This window comes from Siphateles boraxobius, unplaced genomic scaffold (genome assembly GCF_051911475.1).
Source record: "Siphateles boraxobius isolate OS27281-9 unplaced genomic scaffold, OSU_SipBor_1 65, whole genome shotgun sequence".
Classification (NCBI taxonomy): domain Eukaryota; kingdom Metazoa; phylum Chordata; class Actinopteri; order Cypriniformes; family Leuciscidae; genus Siphateles; species Siphateles boraxobius.
In genome coordinates, this window is record NW_027509192.1 from 9776471 (window position 1) to 9800667 (window position 24197).

The window sequence follows — 24197 nt, forward strand, 5'->3', positions numbered from 1 at the left end:
CATCTGGGTAACGGATGCTATTTCGCTGGCTTACGAGGTGCGTGGTTTGCCTTCACCTCTTAGCATCAGAGCACATTCCACCAGAAGTGTGGCTTCCTCTCAAGCTCTTTTTAGAGGGGCCCTCTTGGAAGACATTTGTGTGGCGGCAGGTTGGTCCTCTCCGCACACCTCCGCAGACCGCGCAAGCGTTTCTGCCCACCTCTCACTTGCTCTCCTTCTCTAAACCTGTCACCTTCGCCACCAAGCGTGTTTCGAAGTGCAGTTACCCCTCAACTTTGTTCAAGCCGTCTGGCGCAGGAGGAAGGAGACGCATTCAGCTTTCTCCCCTTGCGCTCGAAGCGTTTGATACCCGCCGCTCGAATCGGAGACACTTTCGTTTTCTCTCAGGAGCAGGCAGACCCTCTGGCCTTGGTCAAACAGGCAGTGGTGCCTCCCACTACGTGTCAGGACGTCAAGTGCTTTCCTTCACGCTGGACCGCGCCACACCACGGGAGACAGCGAACTAACCTATCGAAAAATACAATAAAAGTCCATGGGACCAACCTGTAAAAACATGAATTTATGCTTTGAAAACGGACATTTTGACATGGGGTCTATGGACATTTGCTCCCTTTTGGGACCTGCCCCTAGCGGATTTTCAATGTATTGCAGTTTTTCGCACTTCCGGATAGGCTTCATTTTTCAGATTAGAATGTTGCCGCTTGATTGGGACACAGCTATAGAGACTAGATGCCCTATTGGCCACTGGGCACTGAGAAATACGGCCGCCATCTTAAACCGGTCATACTCCTATGCTGCGTCCCAATTCGCATACTATCCATCCTAAATAGTATTCGAAATTAGAATTAGTACGTCCCAAATCGTAGTATGTTGAAATGAGTGTTCCAAAGATACCCGGAGGGTCTACTTTTTCCGGTCAGAATCAGAAGTGCGGATCGATGCACAATCTAACGGCTGATATTGCCCACAACCCATCGCGCGTTGGACGAGGATTCGATTAGAACTACAAACACGAGTGAAAGGTGTTAAAAAACTAGTCATGGAGAACGCGCGAGTCCGGTGGTTATGTAGAAAGGTTTAGATAAAGGGGTTTGAGTGGGTAATTATTATCAGTATCTAACATGACGAAAAATTATGTATTCAATGTTGTCTACATTATATTACATCTGCAGCAGCATTGTGAACTTTTGTAAAGATACGTTTAGCCATTAACTTTTTTTTTAGTTAATTTTAACTGTGACAAGATGATTGACAGGGCAGTTTACGGTGGCTGGACACACGCGACAGAGCTGTCCGTTAAAGATGACGAAGTAGTATGTCCCAAAGCTTGCCTAATCTTTTGCTACACACTCAAAAGTATGTACTTTTTCTTCACAAAAAGAGTACATACTTTTAGGTCGTAGTATAAGTAGGCGAATTGGTACGCAGCCCTAGTTTCGTCGCATAGCCGCAGTTTAGATGCCGAGCACTTTGCAGCATATTCCTGCTCAAATCGGCGGACCATCGCAAATAGGGCTCGGGAGATTATTTTTCACAAGTATAATTTAACGTTACCATACTATTGGTTGTATTTTGTGAATAGAATATTACCAGAGAGTTAAGAAGGATCTTTGATATTACTGTACTAAAATCATGGCAGCTAGCTAGGCTATGTTTATTGCTAGGAATGCACCGAAATGAAAATTCTTGGCCGAAGCCGAATAATATTGAAACGCTTGGCCGAAGGCCGAATACCGAACGCGGTGTTTCACATTTTTTCCATTTATTTTGCCTATTTTTTCACCATTGCATTTAAATAAATAGTAAAAATATGCTTTTTTACTATTTTGTCTTGCTTTTCAGAGAAAAAAACCAAATAGCAAAAATACTATTTATTTAACACTGAAATTCTTTTTAACATTCCAGCAGATATTATTTAAACAAAGCACAATATAACTTAAAATAAATAAATTAGTGAAATAAAAATATATATTTTTATTTGGCCGTCTTTGAAGCCCCCCTTCTTGAATAGCCTTAGGCCTATAAGTGACTCCTGAAAGAATGTAACTAAAAAAGTGCATTAAAAAGTGCAAAAAAAATGTGGATCAACCCACAAGACATAAGCCTACTTTTGAGGCTTACATAACTTTATCGTGGGCGTTGACAAGTTTGTATGGATTGCCTGGATCATTTGGGTTTCAATATAGCGCGCGCTCACCGTGGCGATTAGCAGATAAGGAGTTGCCATGAGAACGACTGACATCTCTCTCTTTTCATACAGATTACACAGAGAATATTTGTTTTCGTTTTGAATTAGATCATTTAAAACTAGACAATTAAATGCTTATAAAGATATATGCCTTTGCCTGTGTTGGCTGAGTTTTGTTTAAGTTCAGAGACGTGCTCCAGAAAAAAGTTAACGGAGACAGAGAGGCAGAAAGCACATGTTTATTTTCTTTATTTTACAAAAGCACAGTTTTGTTTCGATTGTAAGTGGACACAAGTAGACATTTAACAGTTTATTTTTTTCATATTTCTTAAGTCTGCATTTAAGTGACCATAAATGACGGAGTATTTAAGTCTATTTTGCGGCTATGTGAAAATATCCAGCAAAACGCGGCGGCGCGTTTGTTAACTAACGAGGGTTAAAAGACGCTTTAGTGCTGCAAGTAAGGGTATAACGTCTGCCACAGACGCATCAGATGAGCTTCTCTTTTGTTATCTGTTCAAAGGGGGCATTTGATCGCGTCATCAAAAACGTCATTGTTCGGTCAAATTTATTCGGTCTTTTTACTTATTCGGCCGAACACCGAACGTGCTTTTTTTTGTGCTATTTTCGCCCGAATAATTTCGGTTGCCGAACATTCGGTGCTAAACCGGCCGGTGTTCACCCGGCTATGAACTGAGACTTGATAAATCATATTCCATAACACTGACACAATAATGCTATTGTAGAAATAAAACAAATATTACTGGTAACATTGGCCTGCGAATTTTACACAATTAAGTGGCACAGACTGTATTATTATCAGTGTGGGGCAGTCACTACTTGTAGCTTAACTGGAATGTAGTATTTTGGTGGTAGCTTCACTATTTCGTGTGTGTGTGTGTGTGTGTGTGTGTGTGTGTGTGTGTGTGTGTGTGTGTGTGCGTTGGGACTCGGGAGGTGGGCTGCTAAATGTCAAGGGCTGGGAAGAGATGGATGCAGAAGAACGCGGTAGTAGGCTAGAGTTTGTGTGTGAGTGTGTGTGTGTGTGTGACCGAGAAAGACAAATATAAAAAGCTTCAAGTAGACTCTAATATAATATAGTCATATATTGTTTATTCAACTTATTAAAATATCTGACTTTACTGCGACTTTCTCTTTCTGCTTCTCATATATAGTGTTTGATTTGCAAAATAGCCAACGTTTTCATAGCATCACATAGGTTGACCAGACGTCCCCGGTTTCAGGGAACGGTCTATGTTTTTGGTTGCCCTGCTAAATACAGAAAAAAGCTACCTCTATCCCCATTTTGTTTTTGAAGACACAACATTAGGTTTTTCAATCAGATTGGTAGACAAAATTTGTCCCCCCTTTTAGGGATTATGGCCAGTTTATATCATATATCAGAATATTCTATTACTGTTAAGCCCACTATGAATATTAAAATACGCCGAACCATGTGTCCTGTATCATAGCTACCTGTATGACCTTTGCAGAAAAAACCCAGCGTGAAAATCAGTTCGGTATTCAGTGAGGTATGATTAAATGCGCTGACAGCTCATTGCACCTGTTAAACAGATTACACTGAGTGGAGCGAGTGACCGGTTTAAGATGGCGGCCCCACGGCTCGTCCGCGCGAGTAGGCAGTACCGGTCGATGGGGCGTCTATCTGATGTCTATGGACCGGACACCTGCGAGATCACTGATGGATATCGCGGTTTTCACGGGATTGCATGTGCACAGTGTTGCTAATAACCCAGCTAGAAATTTTACGTTCTCAGAATGTTCTGGGAACATTGGATTTCTGAATTAAATATTTTCCTCTAAACGTTCCCAGAAAATCCTGAATGTTCCCTGAAGGTCCTCCAAATAACGTCCCCAAACCCTTTAAAGAACTCCACATCGTGTCTGTCTGGGAACGTTGTGGGAACGTTACCAAGCGACATTCCTGACACCAGCGGGACGTTCTCAGAACGTTCTGGGAATGTAAAATTTCTAGCTGGGTTATTAGCAACACTGTGCACATGCGATCCTGTGAAAACCGCGATATCCATCAGTGATCTCGCAGGTGTCCGGTCCATAGACATCAGATAGACGCCCCATCGACCGCTACTGCCTACTCGCGCGGACGAGCCGTGGGGCCGCCATCTTAAACCGGTCACTCGCTCCACTCAGTGTAATCTGTTTAACAGGTGCAATGAGCTGTCAGCGCATTTAATCATACCTCACTGAATACCGAACTGATTTTCACGCTGGGTTTTTTCTGCAAAGGTCATACAGGTATAGCTATGAGGTCCCCAGGTCCCCGCTGGTGTCAAGGATGCCGCCTGGTAACGTTCCCACAACGTTCCCAGACAGACACGATGTGGAATTCTTTAAAGGGTTTGGGGACGTTATTTGGAGGACCTTCAGGGAACATTCAGGATGTTCTGGGAACGTTTAGAGGACAATATTTAATTAAGAAATCCAATGTTTCCAAAACATTCTGAGAACGTCCCGCTGGTGTCAGGAACGTCGCTTGGTAATTGTAATGATGCAGCGGACGAGGAGAGATCCATTTGTAGGCTTTATTAAATAACAGGGTCAGACAGGCAAGGGTCGAATACCAGCGATATAAGCAGAGCAGAATACACACAACCAGAGTCCAAGAACAGGCAAAGGGTTTGGGGACGTTATTTGGAGGACCTTCAGGGAACATTCAGGACGTTCTGGGAACGTTTAGAAGACCATATTTAATTCAGAAATCCAATGTTTCCAAAACATTCTGAGAAAGTCCTGCAGAACTTTTAGGGACCAACTTAGAATATTTTTTTTGTCCTATTAAGGTCTTCTGTTATATTTAAAGAATAAGAAGCTGATGCTTCTCCGCTTCAACCTGATCTGCAGGCTCTGTGTGTGTGACAGGAGATTTTTTTTAATATACTGTGTACATTTTGCTGCCATTGTTGCTGAGCTTAAAACGTTTGCATTCTTGATTTTATAATAACAATTGTAAAAGACTGTTTTACATCAACGAGCCAAATAGTGGGATCACCACAACTTTTTTCCCATGGAAAAGTGGTGTAACCTTTACCAAATAATAGCAAAAAATGACAATAAAAGAAAAGAGACAAAAATAATACAAACATATTCTAAAGACCCTCGCATTGAACTTTATGCCGCTTAGATTTCGTGAGGAGGACCCTGCAGGCTATGTAAACAAGAGTTAAAATAAGCAAATTGGAATAGGCCTAGCGCTTACGTTAGCTTGTTTTATCTAAAAAAAAAAGCCAATATAGCCTGACCATCTACGCGAGAATGGTTCATTAAAATAACTTTACATGATAATCACATTGGCTTTTTCTGGCTCGCTGTCGGTGAAGAAAACAGGAAAAAGACCGCCGTCAGGTGTCCGTCCGAGAAGGGTCCAGCCCGCAGACAAACCAGATAAACGTGACAGAAGTTGACGGAAGTTGAACCTCGGTTCGTCCCACGTCACCACGCACGAAACGTGATGTATATGAGAATGTTCTCATTAAGTTAGTCACAAAACGTTCTCATATGGTCAACAGAGAACCATATGGGAACGTGCTTATTATGTCCTCTTTGTAATGTTGCTATGTGACCATAAAATAACCAATATGGAACGTTCCCCTAAAGTCACATAAAGAACGTCATTGTATGACCAACTTAGACCCATATGAGAACGTTTTGATTACGTCTTCTTTGTAACGTTGTTATGTGACCATAAGATTACCATTACGGAACGTCCCCCTAAAGTCCTATAAGGAACGTTATAATAGGACCAACTTAGACCCATATGAGAACGTTTTGATTACATCCTCTTTGTAACGTTGTTATGTGACCATAAGATTACCATTACGGAATGTTCCCCTAAAGTCCTATAAGGAACGTTATTATAGGACCAACTTAGACCCATATGAGACATTTTGATTACGTCCTCTTTGTAACGTTGTTATGTGACCATAAGATTACCATTACGGAACGTCTCCCTAAAGTAATTTAAGGAACGTTATAATAGGACCAACTTAGACCCATATGAGAAAGTTTTGATTATGTCCTCTTTGTAACGTTGTTATGTGACCATAAGATTACCATTACGGAACGTCTCCCTAAAGTCCTATAAGGAACGTTATAATAGGACCAACTTAGACCCATATGAGAACGTTTTGATTACGTCCTCTTTGTAACGTTGTTATGTGACCATAAGATTACCATTACGGAATGTTCCCCTAACCCAGCTAACAAAAATACGTAACTGTTACGTAACTGCAACGTAATCTGGTGACCAAACTTTCGTCGTGGCAACCAGAAAAGTGAAATTCCTGGATTTGTTGTCACGACGTAACTTTGTAACGTTGTCAGTAAGTAACTGCGTCGTTGTGGCAAAGTCGTGGATCAACAGTCGTGTGTTGGTAACCAGTTGGTCATTTTAGTTTTTAATTAATATAATATGGGCGGACATACAGTGGTCTAACTTAACTTGTCCTCATTTGGCCAAAACTATTTTGGAGACTTTTCAACGACATACGAAGGATACAGACTCGGTATTTGGTTAATTCAGTTCATTTACTATAGAACAAAGCACAAACAACAGCAAACAGGTTTATAAACATTTAAATGAAGAAGGTTTTATATTAATATATTTAAAATGTAAAATAATGGTTTTCTATTTTAATATACTTTAAAATATAATTTAATCCTGTGATGCAAAGCACAGGAATAAATTACACTACTATATATTCACATAGAAAAGAGAAACATAGAAAACAGCTGTTTTACATTATGATAATATTTCACAATATTACTGTTTTTTGTCAAATAAATGCAAGCTTGATGAGCAGAATACACTTCTTCCAAAAAATATAAAAAATAGTAATGTTTCCAAACTTTTGACCGGTACTGTAAATTATTTTATACAAAATAAATAGTAGTTAATACGACTGACACTGTATTATATCTAGTATTATTGAAGCAAAACAGAGTCCCTATAACAGTGCAATTTGTAGATTTTAAGTCTTCGAGAAAATGTTTTATGAGTTGAAAACCTCTTTTTCTTTCCTTTCTCTCTCACAAACACAACACATCAGTTACACCTTTTTAAATTCGTCATTGCAGGTGCACAAATCCTATTCTACAAATTACCAAACTCATGGGTCATATTTTTGTAGGTAAACAGTAACATTTTGGCCAATTATGCACATTTCTTGGTGTATAATTTTGTCAATCATCTATACTGTTTGGCTATTCTCATGTGGTCACACTTCACTTTTTATTCACAGTCACATATGCTCAAACCCCCTGTGTGGCCGCGCCTTAAATGTCAGCATACATTTCTTACTTTGTGATTTGAAAAAAAGAAAAGTATTTGTGCACCTCCAATTAAGAATTTTAAAAGCTGTAACTGCAGTGTTTTTTGTGAAAGAGAAAAAAGTTTGAAACTTCTATAAAAAAAAAAAAACTTTCTCTCTGTGACTTTAAATGTACTGATGTCTGACTACTTTACACCTACAGATTCCACTGTCACAGGTGCTCAGTTTTGCTATAATAAAACCTATACAGAACATGGTAGTAATCAGGCATCCGTGCAAAAGCAGAGGTCGGTGTGGTGTACAGGTACATCTGTCCAGGCCAACATCTCACGCCTTGATGCCTTCCGCTGTGGATCCCAGAAAACCTGCAATACAAACATAGTGCAGTTCAAAATCTCATCTGGTATCACAAATTATCATTCCAGGATCAATTTAAAATTAGGGTTAGGTTAAATGCTCAATATTAGGGCTGCACAATATTGAAAACCTTACATAAAATATTTGGTTTATCTGCTGCTATATATATTGCGATATAAAAACAAATTTCAAGAGATTATTTATTTAGAGGAGTGAATCTGCATTGAAAATTATAAACAAATTACAAGCATGGATAAATTCAATAGAAGAAAAATACAATTGAAATAAGCAGTGCATGATGTTTTTTAGGAAAATCTAACTTATCAGGTACGGAAATTGAATTATCGAATGTAAAAAGTCTTCACTGAGGTACAGCCTCTCCCTACTCTTACAAAATTACAAACAACCAGCCTGAAAAACACTTGTATGAAGACTGTTTAAAACACCCCTCCTAATCCTCACAGAATTTGCAAGATAATGTCTATAATAAATAGTGTGTGTAATTTCTTCAGTACCGTCAACAGAACCGATAACATCTGAGCTTATCGATACTGCGGTCTTCCTTAATTTGGCCCCAGGGCCCGTTTAATGTTTAATACGGGGTTTCGGTACCCATCCCTACATATGTGTGAGTTCATATGGATGAAGGCCTTGTGTTCTGTCTCTTGATTTGTGATAGTGGCAGCTATTGTGAAACTCACCTTCGTCATGTACTGAGTGTGGATGGCATCAAGATCTTGTCCTGAAGAATCACAGGGTCAAATGATATCTCATCTGGTAACAAGAGCATAGCCATAACTTAAAAAACTCTAATGATATCTTTACCCCCTGATATTGTATTGCGGATATACAATCAAACTCCTGAAATCACTTATTATCAATCTATGTAGCAGCTAAGTGATGATCATTAACAGTAACTTACGTTACAGTGAATTATTTCAGGTTAAATAAATTAGCGTACTTCCAATCACCCATTGACAAATTACCAGCAAAACAAAACTATCAAAAACTGTTATCAACACAAAAATGTGGTTAAAAACCCAAACTTATGTAAAACAAGAGCTCAATTGTAACGTAAGTTAAACTTAACTTAGCTCTTCTGAAAACGGTTGAGATGCTAACGGACTTTTTCGAAGACACAAAACCATTTCTATAAAGTATAAATATTCAACAGAAGTGTAAAATTACACGTAAGAAAGATGTCAGGAACGTTTTATGTATTATTTGTGTGATTTTGGTAACTAAACTTACCTGAAAGCAGTGAAAACAACAGTGAGAGACGCTTGTTTTGCTGTTTGCCGGTTGATGAGGTTTCCTCGTTTCCATGGTTTCCATCTGCTCGCGCGCGCTCCTGTCTTTGAATCAGATAGCCTTGAATGCGACTCAATGTTTACGCGCACGTACGCCCATTGAAACCAAAGATATCATATAGACTAGATGCCCTATTGGCCGCTGGAAACCGAGAAATCCGGCCGCCATCTTGAACCGGTCGTATTCCTAGTTTCGTTGCGTGGCAGCAGATAACTATATGATGTCTATGATTGAAACCATAGAACACGTCAAAAGGCACGCAGCATTTAAATAAACATCTAGAATTATAACATTTAACAATTTAAAATATTAATTAATTTTTAATAATGAATTTAAAACTCATTGTGTAGTTCTATGACGCATTCACTTGACAATGCTTTCTTTTTTTTATACCATTTTGCTTTTATTTTTATTGTAAAGCAATTTCAAGACATCTGTATTATATATATATATATATATATATATATATATATATATATATATATATATATATATATATGTAGTGACTGTGACATACATAATTCACCTTTGTGTTAAATGTAGTTCTAAACATTGTTGGTGATAAATGCAGTACTTTGTTCTTAGCGTTTTTCCTCATAACTGTTCAGGGATCGTGGTCCCTTTAAATCTTCTGTATGGGTGATGACGTAGGACGCTTGTCAGCGCCATTTGCTTTCTGTTAGTTTTTTCATAGTAAATAAACGACACACGTATTTGTGTGCTCAAAGTGAGAAGTTGTCTCTTGCAAGTTACTGCAATTTCCACACTGGTGACCCCGACATTAGTCTGCTGGACGTATCCAGTGACACAACACGACCATGACTGCGAACGCTGTCACCCTCAAACTCCCCGAATTCTGGGAATCGTCCGCATCGGCATGGTTCGCACAGACTGAAGCGCAGTTCGCGCTGCGTGAGATCACAGCGGATACAACAAAATACTACTACGTAGTGTCGGCTCTCGGTAATTCAACGGCATCCAGAGTGGTGAGCCTTCTAACAAATCCTCCGGAAAACGAGAAGTATGCAGCACTCAAAGCCCACCTGTTGAAAACGTTCGGGCTGTCGGACGCTGAGAGAGCCGGCAGGCTTTTCTCCCTTCAAGGACTGGGTGACAGCAAACCGTCCGAGCTCATGGACCACATGCTGGATCTTTTGGGAGAGCACAGACCCGATTTTCTGTTCGTCCAGCTTTTCCTGCGTCAGCTGCCTTCACAAGTGAGAGCTGCATTAGCCAACACCACAATCACTGACTGTCGGAGACTGGCTGAGGAAGCTGATAAATTTTTCCTGGCGAGTCACGGACATTGTGCGGACGCGCTTCTTCCCGCACACATCGCTTCGGTGACACGTGACGACTCCACCTTCGTCGCGGCAACCACTTCTAGGCGGCAGTTGTCTTCTAGCCCCCAACAACTTCCAGGCTTATGTTTCTACCATGCTAAGTTTGGAACCAAGGCTAACAAATGTCGCTCACCATGCAGTTTCGGCAGGTCAGGAAACGCTGGGGTCGGCGCTCAGTAGTGGCCATGAGCGTCGGCCGCGTAGGCAGGCTGCTTTTCATCCACGACAGCATCTCTGGACGGCATTTTCTGTGCGACACAGGAGCACAGAGGAGCGTCCTGCCTGCATCCCGTTTGGACATGGTGACCGACAGCCACGGCCCTCCTATGGAAGCTGCCAATGGTAGCCCCATCCGCACGTATGGAACGAGGTACATCGAATTGTGTTTAGGAGGACAGCACTTCGGCTGGAACTTTGTTACTGCAAAGGTTGCCGTTCCCCTCCTCGGCGCTGATTTTTTGTGTGCACATGGACTGTTGGTGGATGTAAAGAATCGCCGTCTGATTGACGCTGTCACGTTTTGCTCTTATACATGCACGCTCAGCGGGACCGACTCCATACGGCTGTCTAGCATGCTTTCAGCTTCTGATGATTTCCACCGTCTGCTTGCCAGTTTCCCAGCCCTCACTCAGCCCACTTTCTCTGCATCTGCCGTGAAGCATGGTGTGGAGCACCATCTCGCCACCACTGGTCCACCCGTCTACGCCCGCGCTCGGCGCCTCGACCCAACCAAGCTTGCCGTTGCAAAGGCTGAGTTTGCGAACATGGAACGCCTGGGAATAGTTCGCCGATCCGACAGCCCGTGGGCATCGCCCCTCCACATCGTCCCCAAACCTGGTGGCGGCTGGCGCCCGTGTGGCGACTACCGGCGGCTTAATGAGGCAACGGCGCCTGACCGATACCCAGTCCCGAATATACAGGATTTTTCAGCACACCTGTCAGGCAAGGTGATTTTTTCCAAGCTGGACCTTGTTCGTGGATATCATCAGGTGCCTGTACATCCACTGGACATCCCCAAAACGGCAGTGATCACGCCTTTTGGTCTGTTTGAGTTCCTGCGCATACCGTTCGGCCTTAAAAACGCCGCCCAAACTTTTCAACGCCTCATGGACTCTGTTTTGCGGGACCTGCCTTTTCTTTTCGTGTACTTGGATGACATTCTAGTAGCGAGCACGTCCAAGTCTCAGCACCTGGCGCACCTCCAAACCCTTTTTGAGCGGCTTAGCCAACATGGATTGATTGTCAACCCCGCCAAGTGCCAGTTCGGCCTCTCCACCATTGACTTCCTTGGACACAGAGTCACTAAGGACGGGGCGGTCCCTCTCCCATCAAAGGTGGAGGCAGTCACACATTTCCCACGCCCGCTCACTGTCAAATCCCTGCAGGAGTTCCTCGGCATAGTGAATTTTTACCACCGCTTCATCCCTCGAGCTGCTCTGCTCATGCGGCCTTTGCACGAGGCCTTGAAAGGTAAACCACAGCACGTTGTGGACTGGACTGAGAGTAGAGACAGGGCTTTTGCCACCACTAAGGCAGCCCTAGCGAACGCCACCATGCTGGCGCATCCTTCTCCAACAGCCCCCATCGCCATCACCTCGGATGCCTCAGACTATGCTGTCGGTGCTGTCTACGAGCAGTGGGTAGGCGGTACCTGGCAGCCGCATGCTTTCTTTAGCCATCAGCTGCGCCCCTGTGAGCGGAAGTACAGCACTTTCGACCGGGAGCTGCTGGGTCTCTACCTCGCCATCCGACACTTTCGTTCCCTGCTGGAAGGCCGACACTTCACTGCGTTTGTGGACCACAAGCCGTTGACTTTTGCCATGGCCAAGCTGGCTGAACCGTGGTCCGCCTGCCAGCAACGTCACCTTCCTACATTTCAGAGTTCACCACGGACTTGCAGCACGTTGCTGGTAAGACCAACCACGTGGCTGACTGCCTATCACGGGCTGTGGTGGGGGCAGTCCACCTGGGCTTGGATTACAACCGCATGGCGGCCACTCAGGCCACAGACCCGGACGTGCAACTCCTGAGGACTTCGACTACAGGTCTGCAGATCGAGGATGTAGTTTTTGGTGATGCCGGCACCACACTCCTGTGTGACATCTCCACAGGTAGTCCTCGGCCAGTCGTTCCCTCGGGATGGAGACGACAAGTTTTTGACGCCATCCATGGTCTCTCCCACCCAGGTTCGAAAGCGTCACAGAGACTGGTTGCAGCTAAGTTTGTTTGGCACGGCGTCAAGAAGGACGTTAGGGATTGGGCTAACATCTGTGTTGAGTGCCAACGGGCCAAAGTCCACCGCCACACTAAAGCCCCGTTAGGTTTGTTCCAGGTTCCGTAGAGACGTTTTGACCATGTAAACGTGGACCTGGTCGGTCCTCTGCCCTCCTCTCACGGTTTCCTCTGCCCTCCTCTCATTCTGGAGACGGGGGAAAAACATTTTGTGGTGGACAGAGGCGGCAAACCGGAGCGACTTTCTATCGACCGCCTCAAACCGGCTCATTTGGACGTGGCCAGGCCCATCGACCTGGCCAAGCCCCCACGCCGCGGACGGCCTCCTGCTCTGCCTCCACCCCTTGCTGCTAAACCTCCAACACTCCATGCCCCACACCCGGGTCATGACGGGACACCGGCTGCAGTGAGGTCTCCTCAACCTCCAGTACAGCGCAGCCGTTGTGTTCGGTTGATACGCCCACCTCCCCGTTGACAGTTTGGTTCTTCGGATACGGTGAATTCTGGGGGGACGTGTGTAGTGACTGTGACATACATAATTCACCTTTGTGTTAAATGTAGTTCTAAACATTGTTGGTGATAAATGCAGTACTTTGTTCTTAGCGTTTTTCCTCATAACTGTTCAGGGATCGTGGTCCCTTTAAATCTTCTGTATGGGTGATGACGTAGGACGCTTGTCAGCGCCATTTGCTTTCTGTTAGTTTTTTCATAGTAAATAAACGACACACGTATTTGTGTGCTCAAAGTGAGAAGTTGTCTCTTGCAAGTTACTGCAATTTCCACATATATATATCAGGTCTTCATTAGCATTTGGCGCAGATCCGCTAAACGGACCTGGGCCGGGCTCATTCTTTCCAACGGCCCAATACCGGAACAGGTTGGAATTACGGATCAGAGATAGATCTGTGCCAGCACTGGCCCAGTACAGTTATTAATGCCATGACATGTGGTGCAGATCTGGCCCAGATCCGTGACTCATATTTTACATCTGGGGCTCATCTGACCCTGGTCTGTGATTCATATTTAGGCTATCAGACAATAAAGGCACACACACCCAGACAATTTGTAATTTTCAAAAAACTTTTTTTATTTTAATCACATTTATTGCTCATTAGTTGGGTGTGACCGGGCACGGCGGCCACCCCCACGGTCGCATGCCAGATTAAACCACCTGATGTTATACTGGTTTATCTCGGTGTCTGTGGCTTTGTCAGACATGCGAGTCTTCCTCACTGCTCCTGTAAGACGTACAAAAAGGACACAAAGCAAAGAAACAAAGAGTAAATATTAGATCCAATATTCAAAGATTTTTTATTACATGACATTATAGTACAATGCTTGCACAAATAAATAATAATAAATGTGACTAAAGTGGTGTAGAATGAGTAGTATTAAGGTAAAAGAGTATCAACACTCAAGAGCACGTAGATGTGAATTTGAAAACTTGTACAATAAATATTCATACTTGTACGTGAACATTTACACTCACAGCTCCAATGTGAAAACCTGTCAAATTAAAATCTGAAGTTGAATGTTGAAATTTGCACTCGCAGACAAAAGTCACAAACCTGTATTCTGAATTTTAAGCTGCAGACAAGTAGTCACAAATGTGTAAAATGCCATTCACAGAAATACGACACGCACAAACTTGTAATATATATTTGCACTTAATCGCAGTACAACCTCAATTAGGCACTTGCAACTTCTCAAATCTGTCACTGCAATTTCTTATTAGATTAATAATCTAAATTTATCAGATTTAGATAATTAATTAGATTAGATTTAAATCTAATCTAAGATTAGATTTAAAAAAACTTAATTAGATTTTTTTTTTGTGATCAACAACTCACATGTGTGTTCTCTTTCGTAAGACTTTCGTTGATCTTCGGAACACAAATGAAGATATTTTTGATTAAATCTGAGAGTTGGATCACTCCTCCATTACCCAGTTACTTGGACTATTTTAACAATGCCTTTATTAACTTTTCTGGGCCGGCAAGTTTCAATCCCATAGAAGCCTATGGAGGAGTGATACAGCTCTCAGATTTAATCAAAAATATCTTCATTTGTGTTCCGAAGATGAACGAAAAACTTATGGGGTTGGAACAACATAAGGGCGAGTAATTATGACAGAATTTTCATTTTTGGGTGAATTATCCCTTTAATTGATGGTATAATAATACAATAAATGTTTGTGGCGAGCAGGACAAGGCCCAGGGACATGAGAGAATGGAATGAGGCCGGTGGAGTGATTGATGATCACGGCCCTGGGCCTCGTCCTGCTCGCCATAATGTTAATTTGGTTTTTCATGCTTATATTCATAATCATTCGAATATGAATAAAAAATACTACAAACAATAATAAAACAGATCTCAACAAGTGTACAATATTGAATGCATTTATTATTGTTAGTATTGAAATGATCTTGTCCAAACAGCATTTTGCACTCAGATAAGATATTACAAAGGGCATAGTGCTCTCAGACGACCACAATAATAAGATTATTTCCAATATATTGCAATATATTACCATGTGATTTTTGAAGATGAAAACATGTAGCATTAAGCTGAATTAATGCCTGAAAACTGAATTAATACTGTGCAATAATGAGATTTGTTTATATACAAATGTACGTTTTTATCTTTACAGTCAGCAAATGAAGGGAGCAGTTCACAGTCATTTAGAGAAGAGCATTCGTCCGTACATTGATCTGATCGACAATCTGCGGTCTGTTGGCATTCAGCAGGACTTGGCATTACCGACTATTGCAGTGATCGGAGACCAGAGTTCTGGGAAAAGCTCAGTGTTGGAAGCGCTGTCTGGAGTTGCATTACCAAGAGGAAGCGGTGAGGACTGGTTTACACTCCTTTGCTATTGGAAATTCATTATAAACACAATGACCATTTTAGGGAGCCTACACCTCTCCAATTTTGCTCAATTTCACTTCCAGCCTGAAAGGTAGAAGGATCCAGAAATTCAAATTGTTTATGCCAAAGTCTGACCCTACCATCTGCATGTCACAGCAGAAAGTTGGTCGGGCGGCAACAAACCACTTAAATCAGATTTTATCAGATTGGCTAATCAGATATTTGCATCAACAAGCAGGTGTAAAGGTAAAGGGGTGTAGGGTATGGACCAATCAGACACATACTATTTATTCATTATATACAAAGGTTTATGAAACTCCTCACACAGCCCAAATGAACAAACACAAGTGAAAGAAACAGTGTCATGTTACAGGGCAGGATAAGGAGATTTTACGACCTCCGAGGAATGTGGCCACATACTCAAGAGAGAGACTATGAAACAGAAACCCTCTTTAAAACAGACTTTGCTGCGTTAATCATAGACTAACTGATCTATAAATGAACATGCATAAAACTGTGAAAGAAACAGTGTAAATGGTTTACTGTCTCGTGTACTATTAGGTATATATTATGGTATGTATCCTGGTATACAACCAACTAACGATCAATGTAACCTCACCTGTATAATGCCTCCTACCTAAATAATCCTCATTTAATGACTCACACTTTGATGTACATCACCTTCTTCTAGAATGCAGTGTGGATGTGTTATAGCTATTTTAGCATTAATGAAGGTATAATCATATTATGGGACAAAGATCCGTAAATCAACTAAGAGCCACTTTCCCTCTCAGACATGTCCCCTTTCTGATTGGTCGAGTTCAACCCTTAGGGGAGGATGTTCTCCAGGCCTTATTAGAGACAGTCCACATGTGACCTGCCTCTCTTAGTTCTTTCATCCAGCCGGAACACTGTTCTGGTGTTACTGGGGAACCCCCTCCCCCTCCATGGGGGCCCCAGGGCCCAGCAGGCCTCGATTCCAACCAGATATGGGCTCAGGCAGGAGAGAGATGACTCTCACAAAGAACCAAGGACAATCTCAAGAGTTTAGGAACAAAGACTCCAACCAACAACGACTCCAATCTCCCATCCTTCCGACTTCCTCACTTCTCCTGGGTGCTCGGCGTGGCCTCAACAGAGTCCCAGGCCTTCACCAAACCAGTCATGCGTTCCTGGAGAAAGAGAACGCTCAACCAACTTCCACTTGACACTGCCGGAACCATCAACGACTTCAATTTTCAACAACTTCAAGAATTGTTCCCATTACAAATGCAAGTATTCAATTCAATGAAATGTGAAAATGAAATTCTGATGGTTCTTCTCATAGACCCTCTTCCGGTTTCCAATTTCATCCTATCACTAACCTATTTATGTATTCATGTGTGTATGTTGTTTAGTTTATTTATATTCATATAAATATCTATATTTAGTTAATAAAACTTGTACATAATATGTATTTGGTTCTGTTTTGTTTGCAATACAAGTCACTTTACGATCACGGTTTTTGCTACTGGCTCAAAGTACTGTACAGGCGAAGAAATAATTATTCTTCGGTGGCCATGGAAGATACCCTTTATTAGAATAAATTAATAATCAAAAGAGTTCGTTGGAAGAACTGATTAATTGATTGTAATATTAATACAGCCACATCAAGTTAATCCAATTAACTGACCCAAATATTTATAATTAATAATAACAAGATATTATTGATTATTAATATTTCCAAAAAGCTGAGTTCCTTACAGGGGTTACCAGATCAGTAATGCACACATGCAGTTAATTTGTAAGTTTATGGAAGATTTGTAATTAAGATGTATTTGTTAGGATTAAATTGTTTTTTTTACATTTAAAATGGTTTCTGGAGTCTGGCAGATGTTGTTGTTGTTTTTGGTCTTTTAAATACGGGTGGTCAACTCTGTTATTGATATCAACTCTGTTACCATCAATGTCAACTCTTTTTTTTTAAGGTTTGGCTTTAAAAATTATCATTATATGTGTTTTATTGTCAACAAATTCATCAGAAGCTGATTAGCATAAATAGTATTCTTACTACATGGAATTTGAAAGGATTTTATTAATTTTTTTAAGCTGTTTAGTGAAAATGCATACCATCTTGGCAACTTTTCAGTTAAACATGTTGATATTTTTACTCCAAAACAAAGTCTCTATCTTATTAGGCTTAAAGTTGAAATAATGGAAGAAGAGACAAAAGTTATCTTAGGGAAGACATGATTTTTAATTGTTACATATGTTAACTGTATTTGTTTGACCCAATTTGTCTATAACAGAGTTGACAGCTTTTTCTGTTTGTACATTGATTTTCAGAATTAATATTTTAAATCTTACAAGTTTAAGATCAGCAAATATGGAAAATATTAAAGTGTTTAACAGAATAAGTATTCCTATTTTTGTTTTCTTTGTCTACTTGAAATGTACCCACAATTCTGGAACAGGTCGTATGTACAAATTGAATTCTGAAGGCCTGTTCACACCAAGAACTATAACTATAAAAATAACTATAACGATAACTATAATGTTCTGTTTATTATAAGCGCACACTACAGTTTTGTAGTCTACCTCTTTAAATGCTTGAGCTCTTAACCCTTGTACATCAATTAAAAAAAGTTACCCACAGGTCCATAGTGGACAAAAATGTCTGTGTCAAAATGTCCGTGGGAGCACAGATTTAAGTTTGGTCTCATTTTAAAGAAGACCCTTGGCAGATTATTGCTGAAATAAAATTAAAAAGTAAAACAAACAATTTATTAACATTATTTTATATAAAATGTTATGAAACATGCTGAACTCTAAAATGGCTAGAAAATCAAAGCCATACATCTAAATAAGTTGTGTTTCAAATTTGAGGTTGATATCCTAAAAAAAAAGGCTTTCGGTAAGATTTTGTTTGGGGGCAGTAATAGATTTTCCCAATTGGATGCCAGCAAATCTGGCATCTGGATTCCAATAATATATTTTCTCTGTGCCGTTAATATCCATATATTTGTGGTTTGGATTCTGCTATTCATTTACATACATTTTTTTTTAGAACAGTATCTTTATCGCTATCGTTATCGTCCATGGTGTGAATGGGCCTTAATAATTAAAGAATGATTACTTTTGTCAGCACATGCACTGTTGTCACACCATTTTCCACTGTCAGTTTTCTTGGTTGCTAACTGAACTGCGTTTGTTATAGGAATTGTCACCAGATGTCCACTGGAGCTGAGGCTGAAGAAGGTAACTGGTGGAGTCAACTGGAAGGCTGTTCTGTCCTACCGTAAGAAGAGAATTGAAGTTGTGGATTCGTCATTTGTTGCAGGTTTATAAACTGCTTGCAGTCTCTTTTCCGTTCCTAGCTTGATGGTTTTTTGATGGTTTGATGGATCACTCAAAATGATCAATCTTACAACTGAATTTAAATTATGAAATTTTGCAGGTCCTATTAAACCCAGCAAATTGGCAAATGGAATGGAACATTCAACTTATGAATGGGAGAAATTTGTATTTGGAGATCCTTCATTAGTTGAAGAACATGTTACAGCAGGTTAGTAAATCTGCAGGAAAACTCCTTTATTTTGAGTTACTAGAACATAATATAGAGAATAAAATCTCAAGCTGCAGTCACAATCAGTAAATAAATATTAAAATCTGGTTTATGAAATTAATTGCTGTTGTCTTGGATGCTGATTCATTCAATTAAATGTATTATTGCAGTTCATCATATCACTGCACAAAACTCATATTGCATAGCAACATCCTGTTATATGAAGGGATATAGGTGAATGCACGCCATGTCGTAATTACGAGATTCCGACTTGTAAAAAGCACCCATGTCCTCGTAGAAACTCGTAATTACAACTCAGAATTTTCAGAGAGCTTCGACTTATACCACGTGACCGCTTTACCCCCTGACGGCTGCAGATTCATTCTTTTAGGCATTGAAAGTGTTGCCATAGAAACAAATAATTCTGAGTCCGAGGACGTGAAAAGCTCTGAGTAAAACCCATATATATAAACACTAGATGTCGCCTTGCTACGGCAGTTCATTGGAACGAATGCGTCAATAGAGCCGCCATCTTGAAACAGGGGAGCGCCTCATCAGCGTCAATGTGAAAAGGTCTAACGGAAATAAAATCACCATAAATCATCATGAATGCGATTTTCTAGTTGTTTTGGTTCGTTCCAACGGGTAGACATGTATTTATTATAGAGTCCAGAGAAATTTTAAAAAATGTACAAAATTTCACAATCTTGTGAAATGTAATCCCTTGCTGTCTGGTTTTTAGATTTCGTTCGTGTGAACATCCATACACAGCACAAAAGTCCGCCATCATCCATGAATTCAGCGTTACCTAGCTTCTTCCTATGACAAGACCCCTGTTCCAAGATTGCGGCGGTTTTGACGCATGCTTAGAACCCCAAGGCGACATCTAGTGTTTATATCTATGAGTAGAATCAAAGTCCCTTTAAGGCAACTCTCTTTGAATGGGAAAACATAAAATTCTCCAAAACTGTTTGCAAAGCTTACGATTCAATTTCATATTTGAAATCCCCAATGAAATTTGACAACAAGTGTTTCATAAATTTTATTTCTAAACGCTTGTACCATGACAAAAAAAGGAATTTTTTAAAGCTGGACCAAGCTAAAGCGCATGTGGATTCCTAAGCACGCGTCTCAGTACACAGACTGATTCTATTATAGCAATCGGATCTTCTAACGGCAGCTGCAGTGACGCAATGACTTTACAAATCGACTCTGTTCTTTAGAAGGCGGGACTCATTCCGCCATATTGCCCGTTGCACTTTCTCCCTTTCATAACTGTACGTTCACACCGCCGCCAACTTGAGCTTTCAAAGCTTCCAGAAGTCATTCATTTTCAATGGAAGCTGCCTTCACTCAGCTGCAAGGAGCGTCAAATCCATCGGCGTCACGTTTTAGGCGTTTTGAGCGTCAATCAGAAAGTTGAAAGTAGCTGAACTTATGGTAATGAGCTATGACGCGGTTCTGCAGCAAGCAGCGGCAATACTTTTTGACGCGCGACAATTTTCAAAATGAAGCGCCGCCTTCCCGGAATACTACAAATTTAAATCGTTACGGTGCTGATCCACTTGTCCATGCGACACTTCTGTCGCGCTCCGCTTTATTCCTATGGGTGACGTCAAGCGAGTTTGTCGCGCCCGCAAAGCATTCCGGGAAGGCGGCGCTTCATTTTGAAAATTGTCGCTCGTCCAAAAGCTGGCTATCGGTACTGATCCACTTTTGCGACACGACTGAAGCGTGGTGTCGCACGCCTCTACACATTTGTAAATTGATGGGCGTTCCTCAAGTTTACCGCTATGGGCGTGGTTTTGACCCAGCGTCCAGTCTAGAACAAAGGCACCTCGAGAGACTACTTCTATTGGATAGACGCGTCGCGTTTGATGGATTCATTTGCATAAAGATGGGCATCGGGCAGCTTTTTGACGCGCAGCATTTTTCCAAATGAAGCGCCGCCTTCCCGGGATGCTTTGCGGGCGCGTTAAAGTCGCGTGACGTCACCCATAGGAATAAAGTGGAGTGCTGCGCGACTGAAGTGTCGCACGGACAAGTGGATCAGTACCGTGATGCCCATCTTTATTTAAATGAATTCCGTTGAACGCGACGCGACTATCCAATAGAAGTACAGCATATGGAGACGGGGGGAAGTCTCTCGCAGGTCCTCTGTTCTAATAGGCAACATTTCCCGCTGGGTCAAAACCACGCCCATAGCGGTAAACAGAGGAACAGCCATCAACGTACAAATGTGGGGGAGGCGTCGCGACACCACGCGACAGTCGTGTCGGACAAGTGGATCAGCACCGTATAATAGGAGGGAACCGTCTTTATGTATGTAAAGTCTTTGGTAGAACATATATATTATATATATATAGTATAAATATAAGAATCATTACACTGGAATTGTTCATATTGACATTAGCATATTGCTAAGCTAATAATAAGAGAAATGCAGAGTATATAATTATTGGGTAAAATAGTGTTTTTAATTTGTAACATTAAAATTACATTGAACTATTTATTTTTTATTGATACTTTTAAGTACTGAATGAAATATGTTTAATTGAAATTATGATTTTAATTAAACATTTAAATTTGTATCAATGAAAGAGCTAAAGGGAAGCTTCAGGCTCATGCTGCTTTAAAGGACATTTCTTCTTCTTATAAACACAGTTAATTTTGCAGTGTGTGTGTTGTACAGCCCAGAATGAGCTGGCAGGAAAAGGGGTAGGAATATGTGATGAGCTCATCACATTAGAGGTCATGTCACCAGATGTGTGTGACCTCACACTGATCGATCTACCTGGAATTGCCAGAGTCCCAGTAAAAGGACAACCCCAAGATATTGGAAAGCAGGTGAGCAGCATACTCTGATTTTACACACCACATTTTAGCACCATAGAAATCCAGTTTTAAATCTATGTCTTCATATCTTGCAGATCAAACATCTGATTATGAAATTTATTGAGAAGCAAGAGACTATAAACCTGGTAGTGGTTCCTTGTAACACTGACATTGCAACAACAGAAGCATTAAAAATGGCACAAGAAGTAGATCCTGAGGGCAGAAGAACTGTCGGTAATGAAGCAGATGATCCGCACACAACATCTAATCTATCTTTGAGGATTTGAGGACTTTAAATCATCAAATGCACTTTTTACAAAAATCTTTTTTCATTCCCACAGCCATTTTGACCAAGCCAGATCTCATAGACAGGGGAACAGAGAAGGACATTCTGGACATTGTCCACAACAAAGTGATTCCTCTCGGCAAAGGTTACACCATGGTGAAGTGTAGAGGACAACAGCAGATCAATGAGAAAATTCCTCTGGAGGAGGCGACACAAATAGAGAGAGATTTCTTCCAGAACCATGACCATTTCAGGTTACACACTGAAAAGAATATAATTAAACTTTTAGCATGTAATTTCTGAATTAAAATTTTATGTTTTGAGGTGCATAAAGTAACAAAAAAACAACAACAAAAAACATTCAGGGTGACACAACTGTCCTGATATAAGTAAAAAAAAACTAAAAACTTCAAGAATGAAATTAATGAAAAGAAAACCTTAAGTAGTTTGGCATAATCTTTTAGTAATATTTCTTAGGAAAAATATTTTCGCAAGACATGAGCTTTGCTGTGTTGCGGCAAAAACAATAACTAACAAAATAGCAAAACAGATGTAAGAGACATCAGGATTCCAAATTAGTTTTAAATTTTTTTATTCTTGCAAGAATAGTTCCCAGTCCAACCTCAGTCCACCTGCAGGAGGAATGAGACATCGAGCAGGGGAATGCAAGCAGTCTTATACTGTTCTATCTCTTGTTTAGACAAGAGGAACAAAGGAACTTTATGACTACCCCCAAGACCAAGGGGTCTTCTCACCTCTGAAGTCAGAGGTCACTTGCCCAACCACCTGCTGAGTGTCTCACACACACCCTCCAAGCTGTATAAACATACCAACAGAAAACATGGTCCTCTGTTTTCGTACACAGAACACAGATAAGGAACTAAAATCAACGAGAATATAAAAATTTCTACAACAGTTGCTTATTAATATTCTTGGAAAAAGTGTCATAAACTACATGCAAAAAAAAAGAAGAAAAATGTATCACAGAAAGTAGCCTTGCAGACCCTTAAAGCTGCAGTCGGCAAGTCTGGCAGATTGATTGGACTTAGGCAAAATTTTGAATGTTTACAACTTTCATGACCCTCCCCCACTATCAACGAATACCCTCCCACTGAGTTCGTGCTAGTCAGTGCGTGTGCACCAGATTTTCTGTGAATGTAAATAAACACCATCGTCTGTCTGAAACGCTATTATTGCTGTATGGTATATGCGGCAGTTATTGTACATTGTTCTATTGCTTATATAACAGAGCTAGTCAGATAGCACATACAATAACAGTAGCTTTACTACTGTACATACTCTCGTAAGAAAGATAGAGTAGCATTGATTCTTCCAAAAAGCCGAACTTTATCCCTTCACCTGGACATGTTTATCCACCTAACGTTACGTTCACATGGATTTCAGTGTAAACAAAGCTAACGAACATGCCCAATAAGTGCTAACGTTAGCTATCCATACCAACACATTTGGGCAAACATACTTACATTACTAACATAACACTTAGAAATAAAGTAACTGGTTGATAAAGCACAATTACCTGTCGAGAAAAAATGTTGCAAGCTCTGCATCCAGCTTGAACCCAATTAAATCACGTAACAATCTCTCCACCTTTCAAATGCCGATCCGATGTTGATCCTGGTTTTATTACGGGCATTGTCGCTTTCTTTCTTTACTTCTTTCTTTTCAGCAGGTGTTCTCTTTTCCTGTCTCGTTTTTGACCTCCTAGCTCTTGAGGTTAACCGAGGAATTGGAATCTTTTCTGCCAACACTCGTGTGCATGTGATTGTAACGTGCGCGAGGGGTGGCGTGTGCACGACCTGTGATTGACAGTCAGATCTCACACCCCCCTGCGCTGATTGGACCTGATGATCCGGGAGCGGTGGATTTTTGCAAAACAAATAACACGCTCCAGGTGGAGTTAGAA

General features: G+C 41.0%; 1 protein-coding gene across 3 annotated transcripts in view; it reads left to right on the forward strand.

Annotated features, from left to right (window-relative positions):
- The window catches only part of LOC143720883 (interferon-induced GTP-binding protein Mx3-like), a 35882-nt gene that overhangs the window by 8619 nt on the left and 3066 nt on the right, over positions 1 to 24197 (forward strand). For 2 of the 3 annotated variants that reach the window (XM_077210808.1, XM_077210809.1), the window contains exons 2-7: positions 15391 to 15587; positions 18805 to 18927; positions 19045 to 19152; positions 21845 to 21999; positions 22083 to 22221; positions 22329 to 22527. In XM_077210808.1, coding sequence (XP_077066923.1) covers positions 15391 to 15587; positions 18805 to 18927; positions 19045 to 19152; positions 21845 to 21999; positions 22083 to 22221; positions 22329 to 22527 — 921 coding nt within the window. The remainder of the gene's footprint in view (positions 1 to 15390; positions 15588 to 18804; positions 18928 to 19044; positions 19153 to 21844; positions 22000 to 22082; positions 22222 to 22328; positions 22528 to 24197) is intronic. The other variant, XM_077210810.1, reaches the window with a different exon arrangement.